The sequence below is a fragment of the Capsicum annuum genome, chromosome 2 (assembly GCF_002878395.1).
Source record: "Capsicum annuum cultivar UCD-10X-F1 chromosome 2, UCD10Xv1.1, whole genome shotgun sequence".
Taxonomy (NCBI): domain Eukaryota; kingdom Viridiplantae; phylum Streptophyta; class Magnoliopsida; order Solanales; family Solanaceae; genus Capsicum; species Capsicum annuum.
Window position 1 is genome coordinate 111,108,737 of NC_061112.1, and position 12,281 is coordinate 111,121,017.

General features: G+C 33.8%; 1 protein-coding gene across 3 annotated transcripts; it reads right to left on the reverse strand.

Annotated features, from left to right (window-relative positions):
- Positions 1-367: 367 nt before the first annotated feature.
- Positions 368-8,987, reverse strand: LOC107858910. Of its 3 annotated transcripts, none has more exons than XM_016703715.2 (5): positions 8,609-8,945; positions 2,917-2,974; positions 2,767-2,832; positions 1,352-1,837; positions 368-728 (listed from the first exon to the last, which is right to left on the reverse strand). In XM_016703715.2, the coding sequence occupies exons 3-5, from the start codon at positions 2,791-2,793 to the stop codon at positions 585-587; spliced, it is 657 nt and encodes a 218-aa protein (XP_016559201.1). In that variant the 5' UTR covers positions 2,794-2,832; positions 2,917-2,974; positions 8,609-8,945; the 3' UTR covers positions 368-584. The 3 variants fall into 3 exon arrangements, with proteins under 3 accessions (XP_016559201.1, XP_047262570.1, XP_016559200.1); XM_047406614.1 differs by having other exon boundaries at positions 2,917-3,219; XM_016703714.2 differs by lacking the exon at positions 2,917-2,974 and having other exon boundaries at positions 8,609-8,987.
- Between the last annotated feature and the right edge of the window lie 3,294 nt (positions 8,988-12,281).

Consider the following 12,281-nt stretch of genomic DNA (forward strand, 5'->3'; position numbering starts at 1 on the left):
ACAGAGTATTTTAATGAAGGACCAAAAATTCAAATCATGAATATTTTAATAAAGGCCAAAAAATTCCAATCACTTTTCTAAGGTCTTCACACTTTTAATATATTATAATAATTATAATTATAAATATAAATTATAAATTATAAATATAGATTATAGATATAAATAAGAGCTCTAACCAAATATTTTTAGTTTGTCCTACTTTGTTAAAGAGAAAAAAAAAAAACTCGAGCCAAACACCATTAGAGACGAGAAGAAACTGAAACACTCCTTTCAAAATTCTAATGGTGTTTGATTGCAAATCTTTAACCTAAGGAGAAACTTTTCTCCTCCTTACACATTTCTCTTCTGTAATATAAGAATCAAAGACTTCCAAACAATGCTCTTCAGTAGTAACACATATTAATACAACATAGGAAATAAAGGGATGAACCATGTTTAACACTACTACTGGATGATCTAAAAAGCTACTACATTATAGTCCATGCATATATAATAATAGAACACTTAACTAATAGTTTGATAATAATCTTCAAAACCATATTTAACAAGAAACAACCCAGAAACTATATGCTTTAACAATATGATCACATAGTTTTGGACTCATCATCGGAGTCTTCAATGGTGACATCATCAATATCTTTGTTGGTAGTTCCAATCGCGGGTGTTGCTTCTGAATCCTTGTTTGGGATCACCTGCGACTTAGTGCTCTTCTTCCTTGATTTTTTTATCTGTAACAAAATAATGCTTCTATCAATCATCAAATTAGTTGCATTAGACAGAGATTTACCGGCATCCTAAGACACAAAGATACATGGTCGTGAAAAAGGGTTAGGTAGATTAAATTAATTAAGAGTCGTGGAAACCCTAGAATTTGAGATAGATTATGCTCCTGAAGCATTAGTCTTTGTATTTTGTCTCGATGAGATTGATATTCCATCTTTCTTCTTAAAATGTATTGATTTGACCCCATAAACAGGGACCAAGCATGTCGTTGATACAAGTGGTTAAAAAGCTAATCATACATTAATTACTTGAACGCTACACTTGTAAATAGCATTCATGGTGGAGATCAACCAAAATTCATAAAGAGGGCGGCAACCCAGTAGAGTAAGGTATAAAAGAAACTCTCAAAGGAATCATTTGGTTCAAGGGATTGACTTATTCAAGCATATATTTTGAGTTTAAACCTATCTCGTATTTAATCAAAAGCATTAGCTAAAATCAGTGTTATTTTCACTTATCTCATATAAAATGTGGGATTAATATAATCTCTGGTTTTGAACCAAATGACATGAATCGTTTTAGTGATGAAGGAAAAAGATCAAGTGCATGTTTAAAGTAATGAACAAACCTGTTCCATAGCACTATGAAGAAGACGCAAAATGACTTCTTGCTCCTCTCCAGTAAGACGAGCCCTGAGCCTAGCTAGTATCTTCAGATCACGAACCCTCAAATGATGCCTAGGGGCCCGTGATCGTCTGCTTGACGAAGCTGGTGGTCGTCTGCTGGACGAAGCTGGAGACAAAGGCTGAGTGGTCAGGCTTCCCAAATTCTGCACATCACCTTTTGGCAATCGATGAGCATTTGTTGAGTCAGTTTCAGATGTTGCAGCATAAACAACCAGTTGCTTGGACATTGATGAGTCAGTAGCAGAACCTTGCTGCTGCTGCTGCTGATAATCAGAAAATTTCACAAACACTTTGCTTTGGGCGGTTCCTTTGACCCACCCATCCCTGAAGTGACCCTTGGTATGTCCTGCTATGGCTTGGCTTGAAGAGAAGTTTTTTTGACAATAGATGCATTGGTACATCCAAATACCCTGCTGCCCATTGTATTCCTGCATTTTTGTTACTTCCGTGTTCATCATTTTAGGGAGAGTAGTATGTATATAGGGGGTAGTTGGGTTCAGGGACAGCTCAGTTTTAATTCAAACATTTGGATTGTATTGGAAAATTTGGCGACTGTATTACTTTCTTTCTTTCTTTGGCACTGGTGCATTTATTTATTGGGCTAGAACTTCACTTTTTAGGTTTAAAAAAAGGATTTATTTGGATAAAAATAATGAGATTTTAACCGATTTGGTTCCGAAAATAGTACACTATTGAAAGAGATGGTCATTACATCTAGATAAGATGTAGATATAAGAATAAAAACTAAAAACAGTTGGAACTTCATTATTCTGTGAAAACTTTTTATTTCAGTAAAATTAAAGGATCTCTAACCAAGTCTTTTTAAAATAGATTTGGCCTGAAAAAGGAGCAAAAAAAGGTCATTGCATGTAAATAAGAAATAAATATGAAGTACGTAATTGCAACTCGATTATTTTGATTATTTTTTTTTTTAGTATTATTTGACTAATAATAATTTTTGACAATTAGAAATTTTTGACTAATAACAATGAAACTCTATTTAAGTTTTTGCAATTGATTTTAGCCTGATAAGAAAATAAACGGCCGAAAGCAGGTAAAGTTACAAATTTAATGGGTTGATGATATTTTCCCCTATTTTCTCTACGTAGAGAGATATGACCTATTAGCTTAGAGTTATGAAGCGGGGAGGCCTTAATACAACGTAGAATTAAGAGGCGACATATGTTGTTCATTCCATATCAATGATTCTTCTTCCTTGTTATATGTAAGATTTTCTTTACCTAAATTACCTTATTAGGGAAGGGATTTATTATCACTGCAACTCTGTAAGTATTGCATTAATTTCCTATTTGTTCCACAATTCACTCTATTCCCAGATGACAGATGACAATCATACCTGAATCCGCTGAGGCATCACTGACATCTCATTAAATGAAGAGAATAAGACAACTTTAGCAAATATCTGCAGATTACAGACAAGTTTAGTGAAGGATAAGATAAAATGTCTACAAGGAATTTCTTAAAGCAATGGTAGAATTATATTAACCTGTTCAGATCAAATGTTAGGTGGCTTCGGTTCACAGAGCCATCTAAGTGAACAAAACCTAACGGCGTAAAATAACAAAAAGAAAGGAAAGGACTGCGGTGAAACTATTGTGCTAGATTAAAGAGACAATGTACAAAGATTACTACAAGGAATACGTATGAAAGAGAAGCAGAAGTGCAGTAATTCATAGTTGAGTTAACTAGAACTTTTGTAGGTTCCATTTATTTTCCTCTATTTTGGTATCACCCCTTGGAATTGATGATATTCCACGTCAATGCGTTGCCTTCGGTCCCCGATGGTAACCTATTTCAAGATTGTCTGGTAAAATGATAAAACGGCTGCAAGAAATTTTCCAGCTATAACACTAGTTGTCTCAAATTAGTAATAACATGCAAGATGGATGGAAAAAAAACCAACAGTACTCCAGGTTCTCAAGGAAGACAGATAAATAATTGTTTAAACAAGAGTATATGATACTCATCACAAAGACAGTTTTCATTTTGCCAGGAAGAGACAAGTACCAATCGAAAATACTCTTCTAAACACTATGATATGAGAAGTACAAGCCAACCGAGCATCCTACAAAAGAAGTGAGATATTGCACACTATATAGTACTACCAGTTGATCCAGGATGAAAACTAGCAGAGGCGGAGCCACATGTAAATGAGGGGTGTTGTTGATTCACACCCCTTTGTCGAAAAATTACATTATGTAGCTAGGTAAAAATATTTTTTTATGTATATATATATATATTACATATTGACACCTCTCGACTTCTTCATGAATTTACTTCTTTATATTCTGACACCACTTGGTGAAAATTTTGGCCTTGCACAAAAGCTAAGCATATGTTGTTAATCACTGATAATATCCCATGATTAATTGCACTAACATGAGCTTTCATGCCAGCGTTTAATATTTCTTTCCAATAATGTATTCTCAATTTCAGAAGATTCAGCATTATATATATATATATATATATCATGACAATCAGAAAACAGATTCTGTTTCGGGGAAATGTGAAGTAATTGGTGACAGAAATTTAAATGATCATTTCCTCTTTTTGATCCAACAAGTGAATTTTGCAAAAGAAGGAAAGGTAATCTAACTCCATTACTGAAGCCGAGATCAACAGATTGGAAGCTGTAAGAAAAATCATGAACCTTCTTTTTCAGCATTTCTAAAAACTCAAACCAATTTTTGGCAACACCAAGAACAAAAACAAGAAAAAACAAATGCCTCGTAAAATGTACGATTCATCCTATTTCTACGAGGGCTGATATTGAAAGAGGTGGAGACAATTGTGAAGAGGGCACTGGAGACAAAATGAAGGAGAACGTTAATGCTCCTGATAAGTCTTCTAGCCTGCAGCCTGCGGTAAAGAACCTACCTGCTATTTTAACCTAGGTGGATCTAAATGACAATTTGATGTGACACAGTTCTCAGGAAGTGTGGGCAACACTGATGATGAGAATGTAGAAGTCAACAACGACGAAATCTGGAAGGAAAATGAGACTGTTCGAATGCAACTGTAAGACCCCAAAAATTTCGACGATTTTATTTTGGACCCTCCTTCGTGTTTAACGATAATTTTTTTACTTAAATCATGATAAGGGATGTTAACTGAATCATTAGGGAGAGTTTCGGAATTTTTGAAAAGCGTTTGGGGTCAAGCCCGTCTTTGTTTTTTTTTAAGTCTGGGGTGAGGGCTTTTCGTACCCTGTTAAACGACTTAAGACCCTATATAAATCCATTTATTCATCAGTTATGGGATTTTCCACGTTCCATTTCTCTCCATTCCCAAGAAAATCAATAACAAGGCTTCTTCTCAAGGATTCAACTCTCAGGGCCCCAAATTCAGGTCCTTTTCGAATTCACTCCATCAAAAGACATGTTGGACACTCCCTTATTTTTAATTATTATATTATTGCATCAAATTATTTGATAATTGCATGTTCTTAAATGTTGTTTCAAACTAGGGTTGAGGGTTTTTGATGGTTATACTCTTGCATTGTTTATCTCTTGTTTTAATGGTTTTCCCATGGCTTAAACCGTGAATTGTAAACTGAAATTGTGTCATTGTGATAATGGTGGAATTTGGTAATTTGGGTTTCACAAAGTTTATAAATTTTGACATGATGATGACATCAACCTCAACCAATATCATAATTTGGTTGTTATACAAGGATTTCATAGTGTCTAATAGTGTCTAAACTGTCCTTTGGAAAATTGCATAACATTACTAGGGAAAAAGGTAATAATGTTTTGGAATGGCCCTTAGGGTTTTGGTTATGGATATTTAAACGGAATTTGAAGTCTAAATGGTTAAATGGATACGGTATGAAATAATCGGAATGACTTGCAAGTCTCTTGATATAATGATACCAATTTGGAATGCCTTAATAAAGGACTTCACGGTTACTGGTATGTGAAAATTTGTTTTAATAGGGCTTAAAGGGAATTGTGTTGCTTCACCGAGAAGGTGTAGTCCCGAGGGACAAAAATTGGAAATCACGTTTGCCGACGTTGGGAGTCTATGACCACTGTGTCTGCTTTACACAATATATTTTGGGAGGTTATTGACTTTTGGTGATGTTAGCTTAATTTCTCTAGTCCATGCGGCTATCATGGACTGGAGGCCCTCAGGCAGGGGAAGCCAGACCCATATAGCCCATGGGTGCATGAATATAGGTATGAGCTACATAGTTCAGGGTTAAATCTTAAATAGTCATGTTTCATGTCACTTGTCCCCTACCTCGGCATTCTACTGCATTAGTATTATTGGTTATGTGTTTGATTACTGGTTTGAATATATATATATATATATATATATATCCCTTTCCTTGGGTTGCATGCCAGTACTGACCATCCCCAAACGCCACATCGTTTCATTATGTAGGTTTGGAGGGCTTTTCTTGTGACCTTGTGCAGCATTAGGAGGTTTGGTATTCATATTGGACAGTTGTTGAAGTGGTGAGCCCTCCATCATTCGGAAGACCTGATTTCCTGTAGTCTTTTACTATTGCAATACTTTCTTTTGGGTTTTGTATTCTCCTGACACAGTCGGGTCATGTCCCGACTTGATTGGTATTCTCGGTTAGAGGCTTTGTGGACAGTGATGGGGTATTACTTTGTGGATTTAGTTCTTTGACTCACAAACTTACATTCCTTTTATTCTATTAGTTAGCTTCCGCAGTTTATTATTATTATCATGCTCTTGAGGTAAGGCTAAGGAGTCATCTCAGGCCTTGGTTGGTTTGGGATGCCGGTCACGGCCAAGGTCCCGATTCGGGTCGTGACAACAACAGTCTGAGTGATGCATACCAACACCTAAATGAGGTGGTAGAAATGGAATCTCTCTTGTTAAGAGAGGTAGAAGCAGACATAAAAGAGGTAACAAAGTGAGAAAATCCAGCAACAAAAAAACTAACAAAACCACCAATCTTTAATTGTTTCTTTATGATTACTGCAATTATATGGAATTTAAGAGGGGTGAGATCTAAAAAGTCATTCATAGACTTAGAAGAATGGTAAGCAAATATAAATTGGATATGGTGGTTATCTCAGAGCCAATGGTAAATAAGAACAATGTTGAAGGTTACAGATGTTTTTTGGGTTTCAACCACTGCATTACTAATATATAAGGGCGGATTTGGTGTTTTTGGAGGGACAATTATACTGTCACTACTATCAAAAACCATGAGCAAGATCACTTTGAAAGTTCAAAAGAACCAAAACAATCCGGAGCTTTATGTAACTGCAAAATGTAGTTCTTCAGGCAGATAGGAATTATGGAGTAGTTTGGAGGACCTTAGCAATAGCAATAGCAATAGTAAGCCTTCGTGTATTGGAGGTGAATTTAATGTCCTCCTACATCCCGCAGAGAAATTTCGTGGGAGGCCTCATAGAAATGCTAATAGGTTTCAAATTCCCTGAATGTATGCATTCTTGTTGCATGGTTGATATTGGGTAAATGGATTCGAAATACACATGGTGCAAAAGGATGTGGAAAAGGCTGGACAGAGTATTCATTAATGACTTTTGGGCTCAGAATTACAAGTTTACAACTTCACACTGTGAGGCACTTGCCTAGGACTGGATCTGGTCATTTGGAAACCAGCTGCTAATGGTGCCTTCTCCAACAAGGATACTTGGAATAACATAAGGATTCACAGACAAACCAGATTAATTAATCAACAGAGTTTGTACGAGCATCCCTTTTAAAATCCTTTCTTTGTTGGAGATTAATGAAAGGTAAACTTCCTTTTTGCAGGTTTGTTGACAATATGCCAACAGATTACAGATTGTTTATGCTGTGCAAACCCCCAACCAGAGACGATGCAACATTTCTTTTTTGAGAGTGCGTTTGGATATTCTTTGGACAACCACTAGGCGTCAGATTTCTAATCAGACCAGCTAGAACTGTCTTACATGAATGGCATCAAACTCATGCTGTCCACAAGATGATTATCCAAATCATACCAGTCACTCTACGTACATCTTACCCCCCCCCCCCCCAGACCCCACTAGGTGGGAATACACTGGGTTTGATGTTGTTGTTGTTATACCAGTCACTCTACGCTGGGAAATGTGGAGAACCAGATGTGCTCGTAGACATGACAACCATAACAGATTCTTCACAAGACGAGTGGAGCAGCAACTTCTGTGGTACATCAAAGTTTCTATGGATAAAGTTTGTCCTACTGCAAGATGAAATACCAATGGAATCAACTATGTGAAGTGGTAGGCAAACTTAGACCAAAGGTTATCAGCAGGTGGGTGACTTGAAATATGCCTCGAACAGGGAAGATCAAAATTAATACAAATGGGAGCTACTTGGAGCAAACTGGATAAGCTGGCATTGGTGGTGTGGCAAGAGATGATGCTGGAAATTTTCTGTTTGCCTTTGCTGCCCTAATGCAGTGCAACAATCATCATGTGGCAGAAGTCATAGCTTCCAATTATGCTGGGCAATGGTTGAAGGAAAAGCTTGACTCTATGACTGGTAGATATGTCGAGGAGCAAGAACAGTAGCAATCTCACTTTCTAGCCTATTATTGAGGATATCTTTGTCCTGGTCGATCACACAGAGATGACCTTTACTCATTGCTAGAGGGAAGCCAATAAGGTCGCATACTATCTGACAGTTAGCTACATCTCTTGAAGACCATCCTTTTGTATAGAATGTAGATCATCTACCAGAAGGGGCCAAAGGTCCAAACAGATTGCTCACAATCAGTGTTTCTATACCAGCGAAGGTCTAAACCCCGTTTAAAATAATACATAGTTCCCCATTAACTTATGTAGGTATTTTTTAATAACCGTGGTGTTTGGGCAAGGTTGCCGCCACCTCCAACTAATTCTACGGGATACCTGCCAACTCCCACCTGCATCAGGGAGTACCAGGGAACTCCTTGTATAATTCTAGAAGGGAATTAAATCTCCACATAGAGCAAACGAATCAAAGTCCAAACGACAACCCACAATAGATATCCAGTGATAAATTCCAGTAACACAAATTTTCATGCTAGCATATAATACATCTACACCCAACAACTTAGATCCTCAATTTACAGAAAATTTAGCAGTATATCTCATGTCAACCAAAAAAAAAATTCTTTTTTTTCTCAAAAAATTATTAAATAAGGCATCAAGAAAATGCAACTAAGTGCAAAAAATATGTACTTTTACCTGGGAATTGACAATGGAAAAGAAGTCTATATGAGCCAAACACTTCTGGGCAAATGGGTTGTCTCCTTCACAAACATTTGTCTTGTCTAAACAATCAAAGCTACTTATATACCACAAAATTTACCAATAAAACTTGGAATTGAGAATCTTGAAATTGTTCATTGAAGAAACACAATGCATTTTTTTGCTCTTTTATTTGGGTATTGAAGGGGTGGTACTTTTGTGGGGTTTTGCCAAGAATTTTAAGGAACAGTAGTTGCTGTTAAGGTAACTGAGGAGCATCATAGAGATGACCGCCATTTTCTTTTTAGCTCATTGTAAAGGCTTCTTCTTCTGCTGACAGTTGGATATTTGCCGTGCGGCATTAGAATGACTATATTGCATATTTGGTACATAATGTTTTGTCCCTTTTCACTTCCATCCTGAATGTTCTAACTTCTGTTTTTATATATCTGTACTTTTTTTGTTGCAATATTACTCGACTACTATATATAAGAGAGAATGTAAGATTTTCGTAATATTCACATAAAGTTTTTTTTGTCAATTGTATTTCTAATTTAAATTTTAGTTACTTTACAAGTTTTCATCTATTTTGATAAATTTGAAGTTTGAACAATTATATGATCTTATTAAATGCTATAAAAATGATGAGTCATGACAAAAAGATAGTGACACCATAAAAAAATAGAGAAAAGACATTTTCCCCACTAAAATTACAACGAAAACACACTTTAGTCATTAAACTTCACTTTTAATTATTTATCCCCTTAAACAACTTTTATATGAATTTTTTACCACCCTAAAAAAATTATATCACTCTCACTATGAAGAATGCATCACACTCGCGTCATATTGGAGCCATGTTGTAGCCACGTCGGATCCACGTCAATGCCACATAAATAAATTATTTTTTAAATAATACATACATACATTTGTTAAATATTCAACGTCTTCTTTTCTCCTTCTCTCTTCTCCACTTTTCTGCCATTGCTTCATCGGAGGCGATGACCAGCAAAGCTCCACGTTTTCAATCACCACCGCCGATGCTCCCCCCCCCCCCCCCTTTTCTCTTGTACTATCCCTCTCACTTTTTCTCTCTTAAAATCGGAGCCCACCAAGACCAACACACTCGCGAAACAGCTCACCGCCACTGCCATCGCCTGCCGATAAAAATTTTGGCTAAGCTAAACTCCAACCCGTCACCTCATTCACCAGCTCACCCTTTGTTGATGGCCTAAAGTTAGAGATTTGGTTTGAAGATTGTAGCAATTTTTTGGGGGGGCGGGGAAGGGGGGGTAAATTTGCTCTTAGAATAGTAATTTGTAAATACTTATTGTTAATGGGGTTTTCCATAAGCAAGGTTGGGTGATTTTTTGGATAATCCTTATATATTTGGTCAATCTGTTCATTTGATTAAAAATAGTGATTATGTTAACGGTGCTTTGAATGCTTTGTGCCTAACTTTTCGATTGTCGTTTCATCTAATTGGTCCCGACAACGGAATCAAAATATTTATTTTATTTGCACACTCTGATATAGAAGCTTCCTGTGAAGAAATTCATGTAAAAATTGTAAACTTTTGACAGTAATTTCAGTAAATTCTATTTTGATGTGCGAAATAAAATTGTTTGTTGATTCTTGATATTCATAAAAGTTTATTTGTTGTATAATTTGTGTATTTTATTCTTCCTATGGTTGTGTATTTGATTGAATATTTTTGGTGAATAGGAGTGAAAAAAGAAAAAAAATAGAGGAAGTAAAAGACATGGGGTGGTCTGGTGTGAGGAAGAAGGGGGAAAAAAATAATGGTTAAAAGTATTAAAGTGGGCCCTACTAAAAAAAATTTATACTTTTTTTCAGTAAAACGCGCTTCTATTTTTTTTTACCACGCCAACTGTTGGAGGGGAATAATACACTTTAAAATTCATAAGGGGGTGAATAATTATCAGATTAGTTTAGGGTCTAAAATAAGTTTTGCTAATAAATTGAGAGGGTATTTGATGTCTTTTCTCTAAAAATTTATTCAATAAAATTCAAAATTGATCCTAAAGTTTATTGTCTTTCTATTTTGTGAAAATATATTAATCTTATTTCAAATTATCATTTTTCCTAACAAATTTATCAAGTAAACAAAATATCTTGACATTTCCTTTCTAACTTAGTACACACTTAATTATTAAATAAAATATTATTTTTTTTATATATAATTAAAAATGTTAGAAAATTTAAATTTTAAAAATACAACTTAACTAATATTAATTATACTAAATAATGAAAAAGAAGAGTAATTCCTTTTTACATTTTTTGATGATGAATTTTTTAACAAAAATGGGATAATCAATACTTTATATAATTTAGAACAAAATAATTAACTTAACATAAAATATAAAAGCTTCAAATACGTTTAAGAAATATCAATATAAATTTCTTAACATGAATTTTAGGAAAAAGAAATTATTAAAGTTAAAAAAATTAGTAACTTTTCAATTTCTTTCATATGGTTTAATATGAAGGAACATCTGCAAAAGTATTTTGTTGAATCAAGTTTTTTAATTATTTAAATTAAATTTTATCTTATTTATAAGTTAACTTTATTGATGTTATAATACAACAATGTGTAATATTAAATATTTATTATATTACTTTGAACGACACAATTTATCTAATTTTTTAATAATAGTTAATTAATATAAGTTTAATTGAGAAAAAATTTAATGAAAAATAGGTTAGTCAATATAAGTTGAATTAAGAAAAAAATGATGAAGTTAATTCAACATAAGATTAAACCCGATTTGAATTATTAAAGACTTTAATCTCTAAAATTATCAGTAAAATAAAAAGAAAAAATAATGTTGGTGCATGCATGTGATTGAAACTAAAAAGAAAATCTAAAATTACCTCTAAAATGAAAAACTATTCTTTTAATCTACAAAAAAGTTTATTTGATTAACATTAGAAATATTGAGGCATGTTCAAACTACCTTCACAACTAATATAATGCCACAAAAATAAAACAAAAATTAAAAAAACAAGAATACCAACAAGGTAGAAAAAAGTTTACAAATATAAAGTTTAATATTAATTGTGAGCCCGAATTTAGCACAAACCAAATGCCATGTGTGTGTATATATATACTAGTTTAACCGCACGTGTAATGTTTGACTATTTAAAATTAAATAATTTTGTCTATTGTGATAATTTTTAATAAAGTGTAAAAGTTCAAATAACTTTTCAAAAATCTTTCACGCTTTAATAAATAATGTAAACAAAAATATATAAACATATATATTTTACCACTTGAAGTTTCAAGTGGTTGATGAATCATCACTTTTGCGTTTGCCATATAATGCCTCTTTCCCTTGTTGCCACAAGTTAAGAGAGACACATCAATTTGAACCATATTTGTGTTACGATTTTTTTTTTATATTTAAAATCTTTTCTTATTTTTAAAGTCTTATCTTTACAAAATCATTGATTGCATACTTATTATGTACTTAAAACTTTTAAAAATATGGTACTTCTAAAATTTTTCTTATTCTAACGGTTTTGCATTTATTTCTAGATTTTTCAAATCTTCTTAAAATCAAATTTAGTTAATTTACAATTTTCAAAATAATGAAAAAAGTATTAATTTTCATTAATTTTGATGATTTCTAATAAGGAAAAGTTTTAC